The sequence below is a fragment of the Sus scrofa genome, chromosome X (assembly GCF_054392235.1).
Source record: "Sus scrofa isolate SSC_HxYL_T2T_F1_AM1 chromosome X, Sscrofa_HxYL_maternal_Yorkshire_Landrace_v2.0, whole genome shotgun sequence".
NCBI classification, from domain to species: Eukaryota; Metazoa; Chordata; class Mammalia; order Artiodactyla; family Suidae; genus Sus; species Sus scrofa.
In genome coordinates this window covers 6,033,127-6,059,074 of record NC_139401.1, presented here as the reverse complement: position 1 = coordinate 6,059,074, position 25,948 = coordinate 6,033,127, and the positions used below count along the sequence as shown (strand labels likewise).

Here is a 25,948-nt window from a genome sequence, read left to right as displayed (position 1 = left end):
TTTTGCAAGGTAATTGTGGGAGCATGATCCATGTAGCTAAGACAATGATGAAAGAACTCTGAGGGTGGAGTTCCCATCACGGCTTAGTGGTCACAAACCCAACTAGTATCCATGAGGACATGGGTTTGATCCCTGGCCTCGCTCAGCGGCTTAAGGATGCAGCGTTGCCATGAGTGGTGGTGTAGGTCGCAGATGCAGCTCAGATCTTGCATTTCTGTGACTGTGGTGTAGGCTGGCAGCTACAGCTCTGATGTGACCCCTAGCCTGGGAACCTCCATATGCTGCAGGTGCGGCTCTAGAAAGCAACAACAAGAAAAGAATTCTGAGGGAAATAATTTTTATGCGGGATTTCGTATGAGGACAATAACCAAGGTCTGGTCATTCAGGAAAGTTGGGCATAACTGAGAGGCTGTGGAGAAAGGCCTTGGCCCTGGAGGTGGAGGTGCCTGTGCAAATGAAAAGAATTGGATGCAATAAAACTTTGAAGGGCAAACATCCCCAAAACTTAGTATCCCCAGTGTTCCCCTGATGCTGCGATTTTTAAAGGAGTAGCCAGGGCAAAAATAAGAATGTACTTGTTTCAACCCGTGCATCTGGGAAGATGGTTGTGATAATGACACACAGGAAGTAAGAAAGAAGACCTGGTTGTGGAAAACGAAGGTGTATATTAGCTTCATATGGGACACGCTGAGATTTAAGGGGAAGTGGGGCTGCTGAGTGGAAAAACTCAGCTCTGCATGGGGAAAGTGGAGCCCTATGTGATACCCTCAAGATATAGGCTGATGTTGTATCACTTAGATTTTTTTTTTTTGTCATTTTAGGGCCATACCCTCAGCATATGGAGGTTCCCAGGCTAGGGGTAGAATCAGAGCTACAGCTACCAGCCTACACCACAGCCACAGCTATGCAGGATCCAAGCAGCATCTGTGACCTACACTGTAGCTCATGGCAACACCAGATGCTCAACCCACTGAGCGAGGCCGGGGATGGAACCTGTATCCTCATGGATACTAGTCAGGTTCATTACTGCTGAGCCACAATAGGAACACCCTGTACCATTTAGATGTTGAAACCAAATTTGTGGTTACCAAAGGGGAAATGGGGGTGTGAGGGATATGTACTCACTACCCTATAAAACACAGATGGGCAACAAGGACCTACTGTACAGCACAGGGAACTCTGCTCAATCCTGTGTCATAACCTATATGAGAAAAGGATCTGAAAAGGGATGGATATATGCATTTCTGAAGCTTATTTTTGATTTATTTTTTTAATGATTTTTATTTTTTTCCATTAGAGCTATTTAGAAATGGATATATGTATCACTGAGTCACTTTGCTGTGCACCTGAAACTCACACAACTTTCTAAGTCCAGTATATACCAATAAAATTTATTTTAAAAAATTTAATGAAGCCAAAAAGATCAGCAGGATTAAAAAAGGTATAGGCTGGAATTGATAGCTGACCACTGGTGGTGGCAGCTGGAAAATATGAGTCCTGTTCAGTTCCTGCAGTCATGTTGTGGAAACTTCAGGAAGAATTCACTTTCCTGCTGCAAAATTAATGTAAATTCCCTTTTCCTCACGTTTATGCTCCCCTTGATACGTTTATAAGGAAACAGGCAAGAAGAGCATTGATTCACCCATACTGCCCGTCTCTTAGAAGAATATGTAAAACAGAACTCTTTGCTGTAGGCTGAGTTCCAAACTTAATACGTAGTGATTTCTTTCCTTAAAGTGTGTTGACACCTGCTACATCTCCACGTCCAATTTGCTCCCAGATTTGCTGCACAAAGTGCAGGGGATGAAAAGTTGGCTATGGAAACTCAACCGCAATCATTTTAGTGCATTTTCCTTGCCTCCCTAAACACTTTTCCAAGACCATAAAACACCTTAGGATGGTTACTTGATTGCTGTGATCTCCATTTCAGATCCTATCTTCTTTCCTTTGAGTATACGTGTATTTTTCTAATTGTCTCTTTTCTGAAACAATGTATCTTCAATACTGTAAATTGACACTGTCAGAGGGCATAAAGGAGAGCATTACTAACAATATAAAACTATTGTTAATCATTTGGTTATCTCTAGGTGCATATGTATGTGCATGGCCTATGTGTATGGATGTGTGTACATATATATATAAAACAAAAATGAGGAAAACACAGGACCCCAAAAGTCAACCCTCATTAGCCATAATAGGAAAATTTTCAACATCCATAAGAGTAATAGGTGAATTGAAATGCAACAGATACATAGCAATCTTTTTTTTTTTTTTAGGGCTACACCTGTGGCATCTGGAAGTTTCCAGGCTAGGGGTCGAATCGAAGCTGCAGCTGCTGGCCTATACCACAGCCACAGCAATGGCAGATCCAAGCTGCATCTGTGACCTACACCACAGCTTAGAGCAATGCCAGATCCTTAACCCACTGAGCAAGGCCCTTATGGATGCTAGTCAGATTCATTTCCACTGAGCCACAAAAGGAATTCCAGCAATTTATGTTTTCATCATGAAGCTCAATATAAAAACTCATTGTTTGGGAGTTCCACTTGTGGCTCAGCAGTAAGGAACCTGACTACTATCCATGAGGACCAGGGTTCAATCCCTAGCCTCGCTCAGTGGGTTAAGGATCTGGCATTGCTATGACCTGTGGGGCGGCCATGGGTGTGGCCCTAAAAAAAAAAGCACAAACAACAACAACAAAAAACCTCATTGTCTGGGGTTAGTAGATGCAAACTTTGACATTGAGAATGGATAAGCAACGAGGTCCTGCTGTCCAGCCCAGGGAGCTCTACCCAGTCTCTTAGGATAGACCACGATGGAAGATAATATAAGAAAGGGAATGTATGTATGTATGACTGGATCACTTTGCTGTACAGCACTAAAGCAAACTATACTCTAATAATTTTTTTTGCTTTATTTAATTTTATTTTGTTGGGGCCATACCTGTGATATATGAAAGTTCCCAGGCTAGGGGTCGAATCAGAGCTGCAAGCATTTAAATGTGTTAGAGTGTTGAATTTAGCTGTGAACAAATATATAATAGGGTCAACATAATGGGATTTTTCCTGGAAACTGAACAGTATGCCATGTTCCCGAGTCATCCCGTAGAAAATTAGCCATGATTCCACATTCAGCAAATGTTTGTGAACGGAGAAGCATCTTGGCTGACCCAAAACCTCACGAGCATAGGGAACATTGGTTGATTTTTAAACCAATCTTGGATAATTAGGCAAAAAGTATTCCATTTTCCATCCCTGGCCTCTGTCTCTCCCCTGAAGGTAAATGCATCTCATGATGGCTTTCCTTAGGTAAGCCTAGATTACAAAATGATGTCCACCATAAAACCGTAGTCGTGTCCATGGGTCTGGTACGTTGAGTGCCAGGGTGGACATTTCAAAGGACCCTGACTCTTGGTTGCAGAAATGGATGTTCAGATCTCTAAGAGCCGGGGCATGTTAAATCTAAACTAAATCAAGCTAGGATCTGCTTGCCTGACCTGCAGCCAAGCCCATCTCCTGACACCAGGTTGTGGGGAAGGAAGTGTACCATTTATTGCAGGCACCAAGCAAGAAGAACCGGCAGCTCGTGCTCAAAAGACCTGAACACCCCTGTGGCTTTTAGAGAAGAGTTTGTGGAGGCACCATTAGAGGCGTAGGTTGCAGAGTGTGTGATCAGCTCTGATGGCGAGGTCACAGGATGATGTTTTGGGGTCCTTTTTTTTAGGGCCACACCTGCAGCACACGGAAATTCCCAAGCTAGGGGGTCAAATCAGAACTATAGCTGCAGGCTTATACTGTAAACACAGCAACACCAGATCCAAGCTGCAAGTGCGAGCTATGCCACAGCCCATGGCAATGCCAGATCCTTCATCCACTGAGCGAGGCCAGGGATCAAACCTACATCCTCGTGGACACTGTGTTGGGTCCTTAACACACTGAGCCACAACAGGAGCTCCTGGGTGATGCTTTGGGAATCTTAGTCATCAACCTTCTGGTCCCAACCTGCCTTCTGGTCTGCATGCTGCTGAGCAGCAATGAACTTCTTCCACCTGGTGGGGCTTTTCATATCTGCAAAAAAGCTAAGGATGTGGCTCAGGATATTATCTGTAGCCCTTGATGATGAACCTTGTTATTATTTGTAGCCCTTGATGTCATTTCTTGATTTGTTGAATCACGAAAATGATCACTCTTGTCTTGCTTGACTTTTTTTCCCTTTGTTTCTGGATTTTCCCACATCTCTGATTGAATTTCCTCTGTGGAGGCTTAGGAGGCTAAACCTAAAGCTTCTTTACAAACAAGAGGCAGGGGATCCGGGGGAAGGGTCTGCTTTGAGAAGGGACAAGGTCCTGTACCATTACAGGTAGTGGTGGTGTCTCAGGCTGATTGGTGCTGCCATGATAAAACACCCCAGCCTCAGTGACTGACCTATAAACTCCAGACGTTTATTTCCCACAGGTCTGGAGTCTGGAAGGTGGGGGTTCCAGAAGGGTTGGGTTGTGGGGAGGTCCCTCTTACAGGTTGCAGATGCCCACTTCTTGAGGTCACATGTTCACATGGCTGGTTCGCTGGGTCCTTGCCTTGTCAGGGCACTGATCCCATTCACCCAGGGCTCCATCTTTATCCCCTAATCACCTCCCAAAGACCCCACCTCCCAATGCTATGACATGGGGTGCTAAATGTCAACTTATGACTTTCAGTGGAATCGAAAGTTTCAGTCCATTGCAGGTGGGAATGGTGGGAGGTGGGGACATTGGTTATTTGATACAAATGTCACACCTGATGAAGTGTATTTAGCCCAATGTGCAGCCTAACACATCTTATGGACACCATGATTCGGTGGGACTTGTTGCTTCACAGTTTCTGAGGTGAGGAAAATGTTTTGTAAAAACTCTGTAGTGATGATTGCATGCCATGGTGGATGTAATTAATCCCATTGAATTGTGCTCTTAGAAATGATTAAAACAGCAAAATGTATAGGATACATACACATATATGTGTGTGTGTGTGTGTGTGTGTGTGTGTGTGTGTGTATTCACTGAATTTCATTCAATTTAAGGACAGTTTGAGGCAACATCAAAATATGATACCCCAACCACTTGTTCCCTCAAAATGAAAGAGCCCAGATTCCATCTCTGAGATACCAAAGGAACCATGACTTTCACGTACTTGAGCATAAATCTGATACAAGTGTCGTACATTGTTAAGTGGTTTTACCCTAATGCATAGGCAACATGGACACCATGATTCAATGGAACTTACCGCTTCATAGTATCTGTTCGAGGTAATGAAAATGTTTTGCAAAAAGGCAGTGGTGATGGTTGCATGTCATGAGTGTAACTAATTTGCGATTATTCACTTAGAAACAATTAGAATAGTGAAATGTATAGGACACACACACACTCATTCTTTGATTTTGCTCAATTTAAGGACAGTTTGAAGCAGCATCAGAATACAGTACCCCATACATTCCCCCCCCGCCCCCCCAGATCAAAGAGGCAGGGTTCCATCTGTGAGACACGAAAGGAATTGTGACTTTTAGGTACTTGGGTTCAGTATCAACTTGGTCACAGTTTCTGGCAGATGAAGCGAAAAGAAAAGAGAGGGAGGGAGGGAAGAAGGAAGGACGGAGGAGGAAGGAAGATAGAAACATGGAAACATACTTGTTTCCAGGATTTTTATGCCTGGCAAGAGAAAGCATTTCCTTTTTCCTCCTGTCTCTTTAGGAAGAGCAGTTATGGGATTGGTAATAAGAGAGGGGTGGCAAAGGAAGGTTCCATGCTCTTATTTTCTGCCCTGGTGTGTAGACTCACCGATGACATGCAGAACAACGTTCCAAAGTCTGTACCGACCTCTCGCAGCAGAGACTCTGCCCATGTGTTATCACCATCCACACTCTCAAACCTGGAAAAATACCACTTTAGTGGGGCTAAGTTGATTCTTGCAAGACCAGCTCAGGAGTATGCCAGCTGCCAAACGCACTTGCAGGGAGCTGTGCTCCCCAAAATCAGGAGTCCCTTTTGGATTTTCATGTGTGCCCCTGGACTGTACCATCGCATTCTGATTCTGGGGTCTGGGATGGGGCCCACATGTTGCCATTTCTCTGGAGAAGGATTGTTCCAGGCTGTCCTTGACCCCCACCCCCGGGACAGCCCTGCCCTCACTGGTGCTATAAGCACCATGACGGCTCTGAGACGATGGTCCAGGGAACAGGGCAGGATGCTGAGTGGCCTTGAATAAATGCGTTCAGGACATAAAGGTCTGTCTGGATCTGGGGGGAACTCAATGGCACCTTTCTCTCGGGTGCCTTTTCACCGTAGCTGAGTCAGATGTTGAGATGCAGCTCAAGGTCAGGAGACGGACGCGTCTGGAAAAGAGACTGAGAACATTTCTCTGTGAAATCCTATTTTTAGCACTTTCTTCCCTTGTCTGTCAGGTTTGGCAGCCTTGAAACTGATGAGATGGTAATGACTCTATGCTATGTATTATCCTTTGAAATCATCATATATATAATAGGCATTTTCTTTCTTTTTTCTTTCCTTCTTCTTCTTTTTTTTAAAGGCCACACCTGCAGCACATGGAAGTTTCCAGGCTAAGGGTCAAATTGGAGCTGCAGCTGCTGGCCTACACCACAACACTGGATCCTTAACCCACTGAGTGAGGCCAGGGATTGAGCCCACATCCTCACGGACAGACACTATGTCTGGTTCTTGACCTGCTGAGCCACAGTGGAACTCCCTGTATTTCCCTTTTTTACTAGAAGATCTTTTTTTAAAAATTTACCATGTGTGGTCTTTGACATGGCTCTCATATATACCAGCACTTGGGTAAATTCTCTCTGATTGCAAAGTAGTGATTGTGCCTTTGACTGAATGTAAATGAAACTGGGAGTTCCCAGTGTGGCTCAGTATAAACGAACCTGAGTAGTATCCATGAGGTTGCATGTTCCATCCCTGGCCTTGTTCAGTGGGTTAAGGATCCGATGTTGCCGTGAGCTATGATGTAGGTCACAGGCTCGGCTTGGATCCTGTGTTGCTGTGGCTGTGGTACAGGCTGGCAGGTGCAGTTCCGATTCTGCACCTAACCAGGGGAATTGCATATGTCTAGGTGGGGCCCTAAAAAGCAAAAGAAAGAAAAAAAGAAAAGAAATGTGTCTGTTATTAAGCCACTAGGTTTTTGGTAATTTGTCACAACCAGAATGAGAAACTTATGTGATATACATCCTCTAGTTTTCCTTCTTTCTTTCTTTCTTTATTTTTGACTTTAGGGTTTTTTTTATTTTTTTATTAGAGTATAGTTGATTTATAGCGTTCTGTCCATTTCTGCTGTACTACAAAGTGACCCAGTGATACATATATATACATTCTTTCATGGTCTATCCCAAGAGACTGGATAGAGTTCCCTGTGCTGTATAGCAGGACCTCATTGCTTATCCATTCTCAGTGTCATAAGTTGATCTACAAACCCCAAACTCCCCGTGCATCCCACTCCCTCCCCCTCCCCCCTGGCAACCACAAGTCTGTTCTCTACATCTGTGGGTCTGTTTCTGTCCTGTAGATACGTTCGTTTTGTGCCATATTTTAGATTCCACATGTAAGTGATATCCTATGGTATTTCTTTCTCTTTTTGACTACCTTCCCTTAGTATGAGAATCTCTAGGTGCATCCGCGTTGCTGCAAACAGTATTATTGCATTCTTTTTGTGGATGAGTAGTATTCCATTGTATGCAATAGTTTTTGTTTCTTTACTGTTGATCTACACACACCAAGATATGAGTTTCTGGTGGTCAAAGATCTAGTTTACCCCCTTCATAATTTTCTCTTCACTATAAGGATAAGAATTCTGCAATATTCCAGGTACCTATGGAGGTCTGTTTAATGAGCTATCGGTGAAGCGCATGTGCTAGGGTTTTCTTTGTTTGTTTGTTTTTGTTTTTCTTTTAGTCTTTTTAGGACCACACCTGCATTTGGAAGTTCCCTGGCTAGGGGTTGAATCAGAGCTGCAACTGCCAGCCTACACCACAGCCACAGCAACACCAGATCTGAGCTATGTCTGCAGCCTACACCACAGCTCACAGCAATGCCAGATCCTTAGCGCACTGAGCAAGGTCAGGAATCGAACTCGAATCTTCATGTCATGTTCGTTACCACTGAGCCACTATGGGGAATCCCACATATGCTTGTTAATATTTAATCTTTTTTCTTTTTTGGCCGCCCCATGACATATGGCATTCCTAGGCCAGGTATCAGATCCAAGCCACAGTTGCCACCCATGCTACAGCTGTGGCAATGCTAGATTCCCCCAACCCAGTGTGCTGAGCATCAAACCTGCATCCCCCTGCTCCAGAGATGCCACCAATCCCATCGCACCCCAGCAGGAACTCCTTGTTAATATTTAATCTTGACTATGTTTTCGTTATTTGAAAACTTGTACTTTTCCCATAGTTGGCCCCAATTCTCGTTCTGCTTTTCCGTTTCGGCCATGGCAAGGTTAATGATAATTTGTTGAGCCCCAGGGGGGATGGTAAAAATGTATTAATAGACCAAAGATAACTCTACGTGCCATCTGTGTATGGGAGAGCTGATGTTTTGGACTTGGCAGAATTGCTTTGTTTGAGCAAAAGTTTGTAAGATAACACGTTCTTAGAAAGTGGCACAATTAGAATTGTTTAGTGTGTAATCTTCATGAACAGAGTTATCTCTTTTTTGAGACAATTTTTTCCTGTGTTTGTTTTGTTTCATGACCCATTTAATGTTTTTTCTTTATTTTTTTTAGAGAAGAATTTTTTTTGGAAACCATTGGTTTTTCAGTTTTCCTTTCTTTTCAGGGTCACACCTGTGGCATATGTATGTTCCCAGGCTAGGGGTCCAATCGGAGCTGCAGCTGCTGGCCTGCACCACAGCTACAGCCATGTCAGATCTGAGCCGCATCTACGACCTGCACCACAGCTCATGGCAACACTGGATCCTTAACCCACTGAGGGAGGCCAGGGATTGAACCCGAGTCCCTAGTCCAGATTGTCCCCCCTGAGCCACAATAGGAACTCCCTGGTGTTTTATTCTTAAAGCAGTAGACACAGTAACGTGAATTCTATAAATGCACAGTAATGTTTCCTGAAGATAATTATTTTTGAAAGTGGCTGTGTATTGCAATGAACATAAGCAAAATAGAAACGTACGTTAAAAAAAAAATGTATGTATGGTACACTTGAGCATCTTTGTTCACAGTGAACACTAATTAGCAGGGTGGGTTTTTTCTTTTTTTCACGTTCAGTTATGAGAATATATCAATCTCTAAAATAGCCTTCACAAGACAAGTTAGCATAAATAATTGCATAAAATTAGGACGTTCAGCATAAAGCGGACACGTTCAAACCCCCCACTGAAAGAATGAAATGTTTATCCTGGCAGAATGATCTTACATTCAGGGAGGAACCTTAATTCCTGCCCTCTCCATTTCTCCGTAAAGCCTTCCTGGTGTCTTCATCTGCCACGGGGATGGAATTATCAAAAATGACCCTGTCAGGTATAACAATAAATGTGAGCGCAGTTAAGAGCGACAGTGGGGTTTTGTAACTGGTCATGAAGCAAGCCTCTCTTCCTGTTTCGTGAACACAGAATTGCAGAATCTCATCTCCGGCACTCCGTGAAATCCTCTTCCGATTTCTACAACACCATTGCAGAAGCTGCTACCTTTTGGGGTCTTGGAAGAAACGTTACTTTAATGGAGTTTAACAAGAGCTTCCCAAGCATGCATTCTGGTTGACAATAAGAGGGACTTCACTCAGAGTCATGGGCATATCTAGCCATCTTTGGAAAACAAACAAATAAAAACAAAAAAAGTTCCAAAAATGCTGATCTGAGAGCTGTTAGAAACAAAATATATCATAAGCAAGCAGTTAACCAGGCAGAGATCGTGGTCAGAGGATTTAACCAAGGAGACGGTTTTAGCACCTGTTTTATGGAGGGTCTATTATACATATTTAGCCCATACTCACTGCTGGAAAATATCTCCTTCCTTCTTCAACACATGTTCAGAGACTAAACATTCTGTTGGGATTTTAGTTCTCTTATAGGTCATCACATTTGCTAAAGGATGTGTTATTTCCTCTCAGACCTTCCCAATGTTATTCTTAATTAAATCAGTCTCCTTTTTTTTTTTCAATTGAAGTAGAGTTGGTTTATAATGTTGTGTTAGTTTCAGGGGTACAGCAACATCATTCAGTTTATTACATATATATTTATTTATATATACTTTTCATATTTTGCGCATGATGGTGTCTTACTGGATATTAGAGTTTCCTGTGCTCTCTGGAGGTCCTTGTGGATGACCTAGTTTATATATAGGAGAGTGTATCTATAATCCTAAACTCCCAAATTTACCCCTCCCCTTCCCCTTTTGAGAACCACAGATTTGTTTTCATAATCTCTGCATCTGTGTCTGTTTTGTACATAAATTCGTTTGTATCATTTTGAAATGAGATTGCACATATAAGTGATGTCATGTGGTATTTATCGTTCTCTGAGTGACTTAGTAGGAGAGTCTCTCATTCCATCCATGTTGTTGCAAATGGCATGATTTCATTCTTTTTATGGCTGAGTGATAGTCCACTGTGTGTGTATGTATCTATTTATCTGTCTGTCTATCTATCTACTGCATTGTCTTTATCCATTCTCCCAAGGCAACAGAAATAAAAGCAAAATAAACAAATAGGACCCAGTTCAACTTATAAGCTTTTGCAGAGCAAACAAAGCATCAACCAAACCATCTTCTTAATTACGTCCCAAGTTTCCCAGAGAAAACCAGTACTGGAACACTTTGGAGTATTTCTGGGTACCAAAAAGGGTATGTGAGCTCATAGACATCACTGGATTTTGATGGCGTTGGAAAAGACTACATGGCTTTTATTACTTTCTGTTTTTCTGATAATCTTAGGGGAAAAAAAAAACAAAACTGTCCAGATTAATTCTTAATGGTATCCAACAGTAAATCCTAGGACTCATCACCACTTTCACGCTTGTTTTGCAGTTGAGTACAGATAAATGTTTCTAAACAGAGCAGCGTACTTTGAATTTGTGTACTTTGTTTATTTTTGTTCTACCCTATATCTGATTTTATTTGATTTTAAATTTTTAGTAAGGTTTCGTTGATGTACAGTGCTGTGCCAATTTCTGCTGTACAGCTAAGTGACCCAGTCATACATACATTCCCTTTTTTTATAGTATCAGGGTCTATCCCAGGAGACTGGATCGAGTTCCCTGTGCTGTACAGCAGGACCTCATGGCTTATCCATTCTCCTTGTCATAGTTTGCATCTCCAAACTCCCTATGCATCCCACTCCTTCTCCTATCCCCTGCACACTTGAAAAGGAATCAGACAAATTCTGTCGCTTTTGTATCAGAGAGTTGTATAAGTCATCTTTTTTTTTTTCTTACAGGTTACATGGCCCTGAATTCCATAGGTACAAAATATCTATCTCATGTATGTTTCATACATATGCTGAGATGGCAAAAAGTAGGACTTTCCATCCTAAGTAGTGTTGAAATGTCCTTCATACAAACAAATTGAAGCTTGCAAATGAAAATAAAAAATTGGATAAGGTTTCAAAATATCTGTGGAGAGCTGCTCCCATTGCATGTATCATTTTCCCTCCGCTTTTAGCCCATTTCTGGGGTCATTGTGTCATTGGGGGTATATCGTAATTGTTGAATAGAGCCTGCCTAAAAGCTCTGCTCTATTTTGGCCTCTCCTTTCTCTTTAGACTTTAAGCACCTAATAAACACTTACTCTTCAGGCCAAATAACTCAATATGCATCATCACCTTCATGCAGAATTATCCATCCACACTGTTTGCAGTCAGAGTGAAGCTAAGCTTCCTTTATCGTCTGAGTCATTTTAAAAGCAGAGCCTGCTGAATAGCATTGAGAACTATGTCTAGATACTCATGTTGCAACAGAGCAAAGGGTGGGGGAAAAATGTAATTGTAATGTATACATGTAAGGATAACCTGACCCCCTTGCTGTACAGTGGGGAAAAAAAAACAAAAACAAAAAACAAAAACCAGAGGCAAGGTAGACCAGTAATCCCTTTCCTTATGGACCCATTTTATCTGTCACTGGACACCTCTCCTTTCTTGCTATGTGAAGGTGAAGCAGAAATAAACAGTAGTGTTTCTGGTATGAAGAAAGTCAGTTTCATCAGGGATCACTTTTGAACACCAACTGCCCTCCGAGAAGAAGGCTTTTATAGGTATATTCCCCGGACTAGGCTATGGGATTCCTACTCTGCTCAACTCCGCAGTTGAGAATAATGAGGCTTTGTCATCTTTCTTGTTTTATTATTATTTTTTTCTTTTTTAGGGCCGCACCTGCAGCATAGGAAAGTTCCCAGCCTAGGGGTCAAATGAGCGCTGCAGCTGCAGGCCGGCACCATAGCCATCGCAACAGGGGGTCCGAGCTGCATCTGTGACCTACACAGCCTGTGGCAACGCAGGATCCTTAACACACGGAGCAAGGCCAGGGATCAAACCCACATCCTCACCGAGACAATGTTGGGCTCTTGACTCACTGAGCCACCACAGGAACCCGCAGGTTTTGACATCTTAAATGACATGCTCAAGGCTTTCCTGTAGGTTCACATCCAAGGCTTATTGACTTTCTGAATCCAATGCGTGCAATTCCCCTGCTACTGACCTGGTACATTCTGTTGGAGTTCCCATTGTGGCTCAGCATGTTAAGAACCTGACTTCAGTCCAAGAGGATGCGGGTTCCATCCCTGGCCTTGCTCACTGGGTTAAGGATCCGGTGTTGCCATGAGCTGTGGTGTAGGTCTCGGATACAGCTTGGATCCCATGTGGCTGTGGCTCTGGCATACACCTACAGCTACAGCTCCAATTTGACCCCTGCCTGGAAACTTCCATATGCCACAGGTGCAGCCCTAAAAAGAAACAATAAGTAATGCTAATAACAATAAAAGAAAAGATTCTAACATTTGGCTAGAAGGGGATTTAGTTCCAGACTTGCTGTTGCCAAATTTTCATCATCGTGAAAGATGTTACCAGTTCTCTTCACCTTCTGACCTAATAAACTTTATCATCTTGAATGTTAATTCCAGAATGTAACTGGTTTTCAATTTGTGCCTGAGTGTGATTTGAGGGAAAGTGCTTTAAAACGTCTGTGCAGCCTCTTTCTAAACCAGCATGTGAGGACAGGATGTCTTTCATGAGAACGGGGTGAGGAACAACATTAATAATGTCTTGGGCGGAGTTGCCATCATGGCTCAGTAGAAATGAACCTGACGAGCATCCATGAGGTTGCAGGTTCGAGCCCTGGCCTCGCTCAGTGGGTTAAGGATCCGGCATTGCCATGAGCTGTGGTGTAGGTTGCAGACGCAGCTCAGATCCCACATTGTTGTGGCTGTGGTGTGGGCTGGCAGCTACAGCTCTGATTTGACACCTAGCCTGGGAACTTCCATATGCTCCATGTGTGGCCCTTAAAAAAAAAAAGAAAGACTAAAAAACCTTAAGTTGTTGAAATCACATGTCCTTCAAAATTGCCTTATGATTTTTTCTACTGTCCTTGGAGACATCTCTGACCCTGTGTGACATTCGGGTGATAATGTGAGATCATAGAAGGAGTGCCAGGTATTACTCAGGTCATGTTTAAGTAAAAGAAAAACTGAAAATAGAGACGTAATTTCAGTTAGCTTTTTCTATGTCACCTGCAGAATTTGCATATAGAACTTTCTTCCCCTTTCATCTTCTCCTTTAGAGATCGATGCCCTTTTGTTAAATCATAAATAGTTCCAATGAGAAAACTTTAATCTTGCCTCATAATGATTTTCCTCTAAGTGTCCCAGAATAGAGATTTCCACTTCTTGGACGGCTTTCTGTATTTCTTTTCTTTCTTTCTTTTTTTTTTTTTTGGCCTTTTGCTATTTCTTTGGGCCGCTCCCACGGCATATGGAGGTTCCCAGGCTAGGGGTCTAATCGGAGCTGTAGCCACCGGCCTACGCCAGAGCCACAGCAACGCGGGATCCGAGCCGTGTCTGCAACCTACACCACAGCTCACGGCAACGCCAGATCGTTAACCCACTGAGCAAGGGCAGGGACCGAACCCGCAACCTCATGGTTCCTAGTCGGATTCGTTAACCACTGCGCCACGACGGGAACTCCGGCTTTCTGTATTTCTACCTCTGCATTCATTCGCATCACCCAGAGTTTTGTTCTGGCTCTTCTATGTGAGCGAACATCAATTCTGTGTGTTCTCATTGAAAAGATTTTACTGAAACATTTCCTTTTTGCTTTTATAGCATTACATTAAATATTGCATGTATACACACACACACACACACACACACACACACACACTTACCAGTATGAGTGAGAGATTCTGATCTAATAAAGGCTAGTGATTTGCTGTCTGGGGCAAATCTTCCTGCTATTCCGAAGAAACACAATAGATCATTCTGCAAGAATGTGTACATGTATGTCCACATATGTAGAATTCTTTCAGAAACGTGATCGAGACCCCTCCATTAATGCTACTACTTTCAGGTAACCACACACCCTGAAAATGTAAAATATGTGTTTTTCTATATTCACGGCTTAATTTCCTCTGGAGTAACAGTCACCCCCAAAATGCCTCCTGCACTCAAGTCATGAATGATGTCCTACAAGAGAGACAGCGTGGGTGGCAGTAAAGTCACGTGATAAACAAACCCAAGGGCAACCACATCTTGATGCTGTTGGCACTTTACCATTGATTTGAGGTGGACAGAAAGCCGTGTGGTCTGGAATCAGTCTCCTTGACGCTCTCAGTTCAGAGGAATGAGAAACACTGAGGTTATAACTACCCATCTCAAGACCCTGAAACTTTCTGTTCTAGAGTGAAATCAAGACCCAATGCAATGCCCATAACAGTCATTTGATTCAAGTACAGGCGGCAGATGGGATTTTGGTTTTTTAAGCATCTTTTTCATGAACTGTGTTTCAAAATAAGCATGCAAACCCCTGAGTGTACCGTGTGTGTGTGTGTGTGTGTGTGTGTGTGTGTGTGTTGTTCCTTCCAGGGCTTGGACTGAAACTCAGCATCCATCCACCCACTAATCTCTCTGAATTCAAATGGTCTCTTTTGTATGTCTCTCTCATTGTTCAGTTGTGGGGGGGGGGGGCAATACTGATTTACAAGCCTCCCTGCAGAGCCAGTAAATCTCAAAAACCAATGTTTCCTCAGCTGAAATGCTTAGAGGATTTGGACCCCAAGAATATTTGTCAATGAAAGGAGCCATTTGTTTCAAATCTCTGCTGCTTCTGTGACTTCATCTATAACATGTAAAGGAAAGTTACGTGCTCTTCTGGGAAGGTGTCTTCTGGGGATGCTTCTGCCTTTGCTAGTGTGCGTTGTTGTGTCCAAACAGATGAGCTGCTAGCATGTTGTTGTTCATAGAACTTCATGCTAGGAAACCCACATGCATGCTAAGTCTGGATTCTGTCAAACACTGTGTTTTGAGACTCAGGCTACGAAAGGAATATACTATCATAGAAAAAACAACATCACTTGCTTTCATTCTCTACCGGTAATGGGAACTCTGACCCTTGGAACATTTAAATTTTAAAAAGCCAGCTATTACATTGACGATGGATTAGTGACAAGGTCCTGCTGTACAACCCAGGGAACTCTGTCCAGTCTCTTGGGGGAGACCGTGATGGAGAGAGTATGAGAAGAAGAATGGATATATATGTATGACCGGGTTCCTGTGTTGTGTAGCAGAAATTGACCCAACACGGTAAATCAACTATACTCTAATAATACTAATCAAAGAACAATGGAATTCTGCTTGATATTCTGCGATACCCTCCAGGGGAAAAGAATCTGAAAAAGAACAGATGTGTATATATGCGTAGCTGCATCACTTTACTGTACACCTGAATCCAACACATCGTAAATCCATTACATTCAATAAAACTTTAAAAAATGAAAATAAAATAAAACTTTTTAAAAAAGAATTAAGCAAGATAAACAATCCCTAGATGTTGCAGTAAATGAAGATTCCACAGCGGATGCTATGGAAACTCCAGCTTCCAAGAAACCACGTTCGTTTGCTCAAGTTAAGAGACCCGTGGAGAAAGGTCTTCCCCTCAGGACTTTGGGAAGGAGATCAGCCTTGCCAGAATCAGACCTTTCAATGGGATGCTTTTACACAAAGGAAAGTTTGCCAGGGTACCGAATATCGATGCAGACTGGTAAGGAGCCAGCCCTTGGAGAGTTTACCACAGTCACGTTTTGTTTTATTTTTCTTTTTGCTGGCGAGGGCGGGGCTCCAATTTAATAAAGGCTTGTGATTTACTGGACGTTGCAAATCCTCCAGCTCCTGCAAAGAAACAATAAGCGACTCGGCCCTTCTCTGAGAGCCGAGGGTGGGAGAAAGGCAGGCAGAGGAAGGATGTGTTAAAAAAAAAAAAAAAGAAAGAAAAGAAAAGAAAAAAGAAAGAAAACCCACAGCATTTCTGCCAGAAAATTCCTGGAGCCTTTCGAAATGAATCACCTCTCTCCTGAATGGGGACGGGACGAGGGGGCGGGTGGCGGTGAGAGGCTTGTCTCCCGGTTATTAAACGGCACCCAAACTGCCATCATCAGCCCGTTGCGTACATAAAGCTGCATGAAAGAGGCTTTTCTCCGAAGCCAAGCATGATTCATTTTATGAGAAAGAGTATAAAACGCAGGGGGCGGGGAGTGGGTACAGGCGTGGGGCCCCAGCACATTCCTGGGTATGAAACACTAATTAGTAATTGCTCATTAAATAAGGGAGCGTCTGAATATTCCTAGGCATCAGACGGGGCTCCTCTCACATCCATCCCCAGGAACCTGAGACAGGACTGGATTTGGGGGCCGAGCCCTAAAGGGACAAGCTTCCCTTTGTCACGTGCATTTGTGCAGAGGGGCTCGAAGATTGTGCATCGCAAGGGTTGTCATCTCAGAAGCAGAGCAGCCACAAAAAGACCCATCTGGCTGCTTTCTTTGGATCCAGACTCTTCTTTTCCAATCCCCTTCTGGCTGGCTGATTCTATTTGCCACAGGTGCTCAGGCAAAGCTTCTGGAGGAAGCCTCCTTCACTCAGTTGGTCTAAAACCTCATCCTTTAGGATCTGGTTTTAGAGCTGAGAGTGTGCTGCTCAAGAACATCTCGAGTCGCTCTGCGCTTTGGCTAGGGTTGTGTTTGAAGGCGTTGGTTCTCATTTCTGTTATTTGGGGGCCTGGATGCGTCTGTCTTGCCATATGCACTGTGGAGGCTGGACAGTTATCTCATAAGCATCCGTTGATGCAGGTGAATGCGGTGACCCATTATTCTTGGAATAAAGACATGGCATGGAGGAGTTCCCGTTGGGGCTCATCAGTTCACACGCCCAGCAAGCATCCATGAGGATGTAGGTTTGATCCCTGGCCCTACTCGGTGGGTTGAGGATCCCGAGTTGCCATGAGCTGTGATGTAGGTTTGCAGACATGGCTCAGATCTAACATAGCCGTGGCTGTGGCATAGGCTGGAGGCTACAGCTCCGATTCAGCCCCTTGCCTGGGAACTTCCTGATGCTGCAGGTACAGCCCTTAAAAAAAAGAAAGAAAAGGCTCAGAGGAGACTATCATAATGGGTGATTTTGCATGGGGGCAAAAAAGAATGCAGAATGGATAAACACTTTTATGACTTTGTTTTCCCTGAAGGCTCATTCAAGACAGATTTGGGCATAAAGTTCGGTTAAAGTTTGTGCAGTAATTTAAGCTTGGAGGGCGCATTTACAAAATGCTCATGGTTTTTGAATCTGAGTGAGAGAGTGTCTTTTCTCACAAAATGATTTCAGACATTGGAGGCAAGTGGTGTTTCTAGGTCAAGACTTTTTTTGCCACGGGAGGAAAACAGCAATTGAGATAGATCTGTAAAATGGATCGCATTGCTATGAATGCCCCAATTGCCTCATCGGTAGCTTTGAAGGGGGGATGGAGAATTTGAGGCCTTGAGTGAAATCTAATTCCTTAATCTACACACCCCTCTTTCCTTTTAAAATAAAGCGTATCGGCCTAGGCTATTTTGAGGACAGTGGTGGAGATTTGAATATGCATAGGCTTTTGGTGGAAATGTAAAGAATTATGAGTTTTTGCCTGTAACTAATTTTTTTTCTATGTGGAAAAACAGAGATGCATGCTAAACTGTTTAAGAGTGGGATGTCATGAGGCTAAAATTTGCTTTGAAATGTAGGCACTAAGAGGAGTTAAATGAAAATATTATCAAGGACTTTGGCGGGGAAAACCTAAGCGATAGTGTTTTTATGTAGAAGGTACAGAATCTTATATATTGATGTCCACACACCTAATCCCCCCACCCCTTTTTTTTTGTCTTTTTAGGGCTGCACCCTAGGCATATGGATGCTCCCAGGCTGGGAGTTGAATCGGAGCTGTAGCCACCAGCCTACACCTCAGCCACAGCCACGCTAGATCCGAGCTGTGTCTGTGACCTACACCCCCGCTCACAGCAACACAGCATCCTTGACCCACTGGGTGAGGCCAGGAATTGAACCTGTGTCCTCATGGATAGTAGATTCATTTCTGCTGAGCCACGATGGGAACTCCTTTTCCCTTTTTTTTTTAAGAGTCATTTTTGTTTTGCCAAGGAAAACCAGCACGTACTTGGAATGATGATTCAAATACAGGCACATGTATAGATCTCTGATATTGTCACATATTGTAAATATTTTAGATTCATTCTGCCTTATGCAGTATCCCCATATCAACTCACACAGACGTGTTATCACAGTGTCAGCAGATCCAAGAACCCTCATAGCTGTTATTTACATAATGTAATCTTCTGCCATGGAAAGTATGCAACACTGTTGCTGCTCCTTTATTGGGAGAAACATTAAAGAATGAAGCAAATAAACCATCAGGTAGCCTTTCAAATAGCAGCGATGTTTATATGCTTTGTGTAGTTGATAACCCAATATCTGGTGTTCTTTTTTTTTTTCATTGTTTTTAAAAATATTTTTGGAGTACAGTTGATGGACAATGCTGTATTAGTTTCAGGTGTACAGCAGTGATTCAGGGATACAGACAAGTATCCATTCTTTTTCGGATGCTTTTCTCACATAGGTTGGGATATTGAATATAGTTCCCTGTGCTGTGCAGTAGGTCCTGGTTGCTTATCTATTTTATGCATTGTCGTGTTTGTATGTTTATCCCAACCTCCTAACTTATCTTCCCCAGACCTGTTGTAGTTTCTCTGTGCTAACCATTAGTTTGTTTCCTATGTCCGTTTTATTTTTATTTTTTCAATTTAATTTTTATTTTATATGGGAGTAGAGTTGATTGATAAGGTTGTGTGAATTGCAGGTGTTCAGCACGGTGATTCAGGGATACATAGACGTACATGCATCCTTTTCCAGATTCTTTCCCTGTGTAAGTTATTATAGAATATTGAATAGATTTCCCCATGCTCTACAGTGGGTCCTGGTTGGTTATTGATTTTATTATATAGTCCTGTGTCTCTGTTACTCCCAAACTCCTCATTTATCCTCCCCCTCCCATGTTCCCCTTTGTTGTCTCTGTCTGAGTCTAGTTCTGTATTTTTTTTTTCTACTTAGTCTTTATCATATATGGGAGCATAGTTGATGGACAAGGTTGCATGAGCTTCAGGTGTACAGAACTGTGATTCCCTGATGTCTGTATATATCCATTCTCTTTCAGATTCTTTCCCCTTAGAGCTGAGGACAGAATATTGAGGAGCATTCCCTGTGCTCTGCAGGACGCCCTTGTGGATTATCTAACATCTACTTACATCCTGTCTTCTTTTGCAGGGTTTTTAAGTACCGGCGACCAGGCAGCCAAAGGCAACTACGGACTCCTGGATCAGATTCAGGCCTTACGATGGATTGAGGAGAACGTCGGGGCCTTTGGTGGGGACCCCAAGAGAGTGACCATCTTTGGCTCCGGTGCAGGTGCCTCTTGTGTCAGCCTGTTGACTTTGTCTCACTACTCAGAAGGTAATAAACGCAGCCCCACAGAGGGCAGCGGGGATCCTCTGGGACCAAGAAAAGAGCCCATGTATAGTTCTGGCCCTAGGTGCATGCAGGGTGCCCATACATTTCACACACACACACACACACACACACACACACGGCCCCACAAGGCATGGATCCAAACCCTCTTCTCACTCAGCTTTCTTTCTCATTTTAAAAAATCAAGGTAGAGTCGACATACAACATTGTATCAATTTCATGTGTATAACATCACCAGTATTTGTATAGGCGTTCCTGTGGTGGCTTAGCAGGTTGCAAACCCAACTAGTATCCAAGAGGATGCAGGTTCAATCCCTGGCCTTGCTCAGTGGCTTAAGGATCCGGCGTTGCCGTGAGCTGTGGTGTAGGTCACAGATGCGGTTTGGATTCCGTGTGGCTGTGCTGTCGCTGGCAACTGCAGCTCTGATTCGACCTCTGGCCCGGTGAACTTGCATGTGCCACAGGTGTGGCTGTAAAAAGAAAAAAATTGTCTGTATTGCGAAACCATCACAAAGATAAGTCTAGCAAACATTCTTCACCACTGAGTTACAAAGTTTCTCCCTTCTGATGAGAATTTTCATTGTATCTGTTCTCTGAGCGCCTTTCAAATATGCAATCCAGTGCTATTAACCATGTTAACCACATATTTTTTCTCACTTCCACTTAAGACAACTAACTGTGGCTTAAAATAATTGGTGGTGGGATTGCCCATTGTGGCTCAGTGGTAACAAACCCAACTAGTAACCATGAGGATGTGGGCTTGATCCCTGGCCTCAAACAATGGATGAAGCATCCGGCATTGCCGTGAGCTGTGGTGTAGGTCGCAGACGTGCCTCGGATCCTACATGGCTGTGGCTGTGGTGCAGGCCAGCAGCTGCAGCTCCAGTTCAGCCCGTAGCCTGGGAACGTCCATATGCCACAGGTGCAGCCCTAAAAAGACCAAAAAAAACCAAAAAAGTAATTGATGGAAAATGACTTTTTTCCATCATGCCTACACCCTACCTTTGCCTCTCTGATTTTATTTGGTCAAATTTAAATTTTATTAACTTTACAGCATGGAAGTTACATGAAAGGGAACAGTTTGTGGGTAAGGGTTGCACACGTGTAGGTTTCATGATAGAGCGTGTCGCCCTTGACCAGTCACTTCTTTGGTACAAACTCATTCAAGGTGATGCCCTCTGGTCTTTCACTGACAGAGGTTTCCAGCAGTTATCAGATGACAGATAGTTTGTTTCTTTTTAGGGCCACACCTGCAGGCACACGGAGGTTCCCAGTCTAGTGGTAGAATCGGAACTACAGCTGCCGGCCTACACCGCAGCCACAGCAATGCAGGATCCGAGTGGCATCTGCAACCTACACCACAGCTCACGGCAACACTGGATCACTGACCCACTGAGTGATGCCAGGGGTCAAACCCGAGCCATGATGGGAACTCCCCAGATGAGAGACTTAAAAGAGAAGTCAGCAGGGATTGGATCCTGGAGGTCTGGAAGCTGGTAGTAAACTTCCTGGCACTCTCTGCAAAAAGGAAACAAAAAGAAAAAAATGATAAAATGTAGCCCTGGAACACCTTGGCAAGTGCAAGAGCATATTCGTACTGACAGTCTAAATCCTTAAGGTTGTGTTATGCCTCCTTCTGTATCATTGGATAAAGAATTGCTCCAGGGGTATGTGAACCATTTAGATCAAAAGAACCTAAAATATTAAACGGAGGAAGAGGGTTTTTTTTGGCTATACCCAGGGCGTGTGCACGTTGGACCTGAGCCACAGCAGTGCTAACACCAGGTCCTTAACCCACACTACCACCAGGGAACTCCTAAAGGAATTCTTTTTCTTTGAAGCATCATGCAGTACCTTCTTTTTTAAAAATTAAAGTATAGGACTGCCTGTCATGGCTCAGTGGTTCATGAATCCGACTAGGAACCATGAGGTTGTGGGTTCAATCCTTGGCCTCGCTCAGTGGGTTAAGGATCCAGCATTGCCATGAGCAGTGGTGTAGGTCATAGATACAGCTCGGATCTGGCATTGCTGTGACTCTGGCGTAGGCCGGCAGCTACAGCTCTGATTAGACCCCTAGCCTGGGAACCTCCATATGCCACAGGGGTGGCCCCAGAAAAGACAAAAAGACAATAAATAAATAAATAAGTTGATTAGATGCCAACTATTGCATTTGGAGTCAATAAGCAACGAGATCCTGCTGTATAGCACAGGGAACTCTATCTAGTCACCTGCGATGGAATATGATGGAAGATAATGTGAGAAAAAGAATGCATATATATATATGTATATGTATATATGTATGACTGGATCCCTTTGCTGTATAGTAGAAATTGACAGAACACTGCAAACCAACTATAATGGAAAAAAAAATCATAAAAAAATGATTTACAATATTGTGCCAACTTCTGCTGTATAGCAAAGGGACCCAGCACCGTATATATATACACACACATACACACACATATATATATTCTTTTATGTATATATGTATTCTTTTTTTTAATGGCCACACCCCTGGCATATGGAATTTTCCACCAGGGTTAGAAGCCGAGGCGCAGCTGCAACCTACACCACAGTGGAATCTCTCATACATTTTTTTAAAATATTATTTTCCACCATGGTCTATCCCAGGAGATTGGATATAGTTTCTTGTGCTATACAGCAGGATCTCATTGCTTATCCATTCTGAATGCAGCTTCTTTCTCTTAAGTACCATAAACATGCTAAACAAAGGGAAGGACCATCATGTCAGGTGACTGCATCCCATTTTTTTTCTTGCCTCCTGCATGACGTTAAAGTGTCTGACTCTTTCTGTGCCTTGATTTTCTCATTAACAAGATAGGCCTGATGCTGATTTTCAAGTCCTCTGAAATCAGAATTTCTTGATTCTTTGTCTTTGAATGAATGGCTGAGGAGAAGAAGAATGGCAGACTTGTGTTTGTCTTAACCCTTTATCCAAAAAAAGAAAGAGGGAGGGTACTCATGCAGATCATTGTAATAATGATTCCTAGAGCATTTTAGAACATACCTTGACTTACCCATTTCTCAATAGATAGAACCACCAGTCTCACTTGACAGAGGAGTGGGAACCAGCTTTTGTTGGAATGCAACACAGGTGCACCCAAGCTCATTAGGGCAAACATGTTAATTACTTCAATCAACAGATCAGAAATGATTATGACAGCGCTTGGCATGGGTCATTTCTACAAAGCATCTCTCCAAAAAAAAAAAAAAATCAGCCCTAGAATCAAGAATCCCAGGAGTTCCCATGGTGGCTCAGTGGGTTAAGAACCCAACATAGTGTCCATAAGGATGTAGGTTCGATGCCTGGCCTCACTCTTTGGGTTAAGGATCTGGCATTGCTGTGAGCTGTGGTGTAGATTGCAGATGTGGCTCAGATCCTGCATGGCTGTGGCTGTGGCATAGGCTGGCAGCTGCAGCTCTGATGTAACCCCTAGCCTGGGAACTTCCATATGCCATGGGAGCACCCTAAAAAAAAGAAAAAAAGAAAAAAGAGGGAAAAAAAGAATTATAATCATACATAGACTTTTGGCTTTAGAAATTCCATTTCTAGCAATTCAGCTTAATAAACTCATCTTACCCATGGGCAAAAGGTGTTTTCCTGGAGATGTGCATCACAGCCTTCTCCTAGCAGAGAATGAAACAAAAAGCCAAGAGACCAAAGAGACATGAATGTTATAAGGGACATGTGCCTTTACTTGAAGGAACAATAATTAGGGGTTTCTTAAAACGATTTTTATTTTTTCCATTATAGCTGGTATACAGTGATCTGTCCATTTCTACTGTACAGCAAGGTGACCCAGTCACATGTACACATATACATTCTTTTTCTCATGTTATCCTCCCTCATATTCCATCACAAGTGACTAAATACGGTTCCCAGTGCTGTACAGCAGGATCTCATTGCTTATCCATTCCAAAGGCAATCGTTTGCATCTATGAACCCCAGATTCCCACCCATCCCACTCCCTCCTCCTCCCCCTTGGCAACCACAAGTCTGTTCTCCAAGTCCATGAGTTTCTTTTCTGTGGAAAGGTTCATTTGTGCTGTATATCAGATTCCAGATATAAGTGATATCATATAGCATTTGTCTTTCTCTTTCTGACGTACTTCACTTAGTATGAGAGTCTCTAGTTCCATCCATGTTGCTGCAAGTGGCATTTTCTTTTTGATGGCTGAGTAGTATTCCATTGTATATATATACACCACATCTTCCTAATCCAATCATCTGTTGATGGACATTTATGTTGTTTCCATGTCTTGGCTATTGTGAATAGAGCTGCAGTGAACATAGGGGTGCATGTATCTTTTTCAAGGAAATTTTTGTCCAGATAGATGCCCAAGAGTGGGATTGCTGGGTCCTACATTTAGTTTTCTGAGGGATCGCCATACTGTTTTCCATAGTGGTTGTACCAATTGACATTCCAATAATTGGCTTTAAGAATTGTGCTTGATATGTATTAGACTGGCAGGCATCATGTCAAGAATCCACTCCACAGCCCATCACCCTGGCTGGGTATCACATTTCCTTTGGTCCTGTCATGGACAAGGATGCCACTTCAGGCAGCTCTCAGATCCTGTTGGGGGGGGTGGCACTGTTCCTTAACAATGGTATTGCAGATATGATGACTATGATAACCGTAATGGGGGGCGGGGGCAAGAAGGCATGATACGAAAATACCAAAGTGACTCATACTTTGTAATAGGAACAATCCATGACGTTCTTTAACTCTTCCAGTTTAGCATGGGTTTCCCTGACCAATATATCTAAACCTCAATCATGGCCAGGAGTGGTGAGAGGGAGAAAAAAATATGCAAGTTCTAGCAGCATTTTTCTCCTTCTGATTGTTGACATTTCTGCATGTCTTCAGTGCACCAAATTTTGACCTCGTTTTCTGAAGATCCTTCATCGTTTTTTGGTTTTTAGGGCCTCACCCATAGAACTTCCCAGGCTAGGGGTCGAATTGGAGCTATAGCTGCCTGCCTACACCCCAGCTCTCAGCAACCCACTGAACGAGGCCAGGGAGGGAACCCATATCTTCATGGATACTAGTTGGATTTGTTTTTGCTGCACCACAACAGCAGCTCCACAACCTTCATTTTGAGAGCCATACACACAAGTCTGTATGTGCACACTTCCAACGCAATGAGAAACCTTAGGGGATTGGCCCCTTCCGGAATTTGATGATGTATGGGGCAAAGCCAGATCAATTGAAAGTTTCAGTTCATCTTGTGTGTCATCTTTGGAGTTCCTGTCGTGGCGCAGTGGTTAACGAATCCGACTAGGAACCATGAGGTTGCGGGTTTGGTCCCTGCCCTTGCTCAGCGGGTTGACGATCCGACGTTGCCGTGAGCTGTGGTGTAGGTTGCAGACGCAGCTCGGATCCCACATTGCTGTGGCTCTGGCATAGGCCGGTGGCTACAGCTCCGATTGGACCCCTAGCCTGGGAACCTCCATATGCCGCGGGAGTGGCCCAAGAAATAGCAAAAAAACAAAAACAACAAAAAAAAAAAGTTTCAGTTCATCTTGTGTGTCTTTAGTTTGTCCACCAATCAATCTTTCTTTCTTTCTTCATTATTTATTTAAAAATTTTTAATTTATTTTAGTGGCTGCACCCTGGGCATATGGAAGTTCCCAGGCTAGGGGTCAAAATCCGTGTTGCAGCTGCTGGCCCATGCCACAGCCACAGCAATGCCAGAGCTGAGCCGTGTCTGTGACCTACAACCACAGCTCATGGCAACACCGGATCCTTATCCCACTAAGTGAAGCCAGAAATCAAACCCACATCCTCATGGATCCTCGTCAGGTTCATTACCGCTGCACCACGACAGAAACTCCTGTTTTTTTATTTTTTTTATGATTTTTATTTTTTCCACTCTAGTTCTACAGT

The 25,948-nt window shown here is 43.3% G+C and overlaps 1 protein-coding gene across 14 annotated transcripts in view; it reads left to right on the top strand.

The window, feature by feature from the left end:
- Positions 1 to 25,948, top strand: part of LOC146394448 (neuroligin-4, X-linked) — a 401,455-nt gene that overhangs the window by 362,894 nt on the left and 12,613 nt on the right. For all 14 annotated transcript variants that reach the window (XM_085007085.1, XM_085007078.1, XM_085007089.1 and 11 more), the window contains one exon: positions 19,836 to 20,021. In XM_085007085.1, coding sequence (XP_084863211.1) covers positions 19,836 to 20,021 — 186 coding nt within the window. The remainder of the gene's footprint in view (positions 1 to 19,835; positions 20,022 to 25,948) is intronic.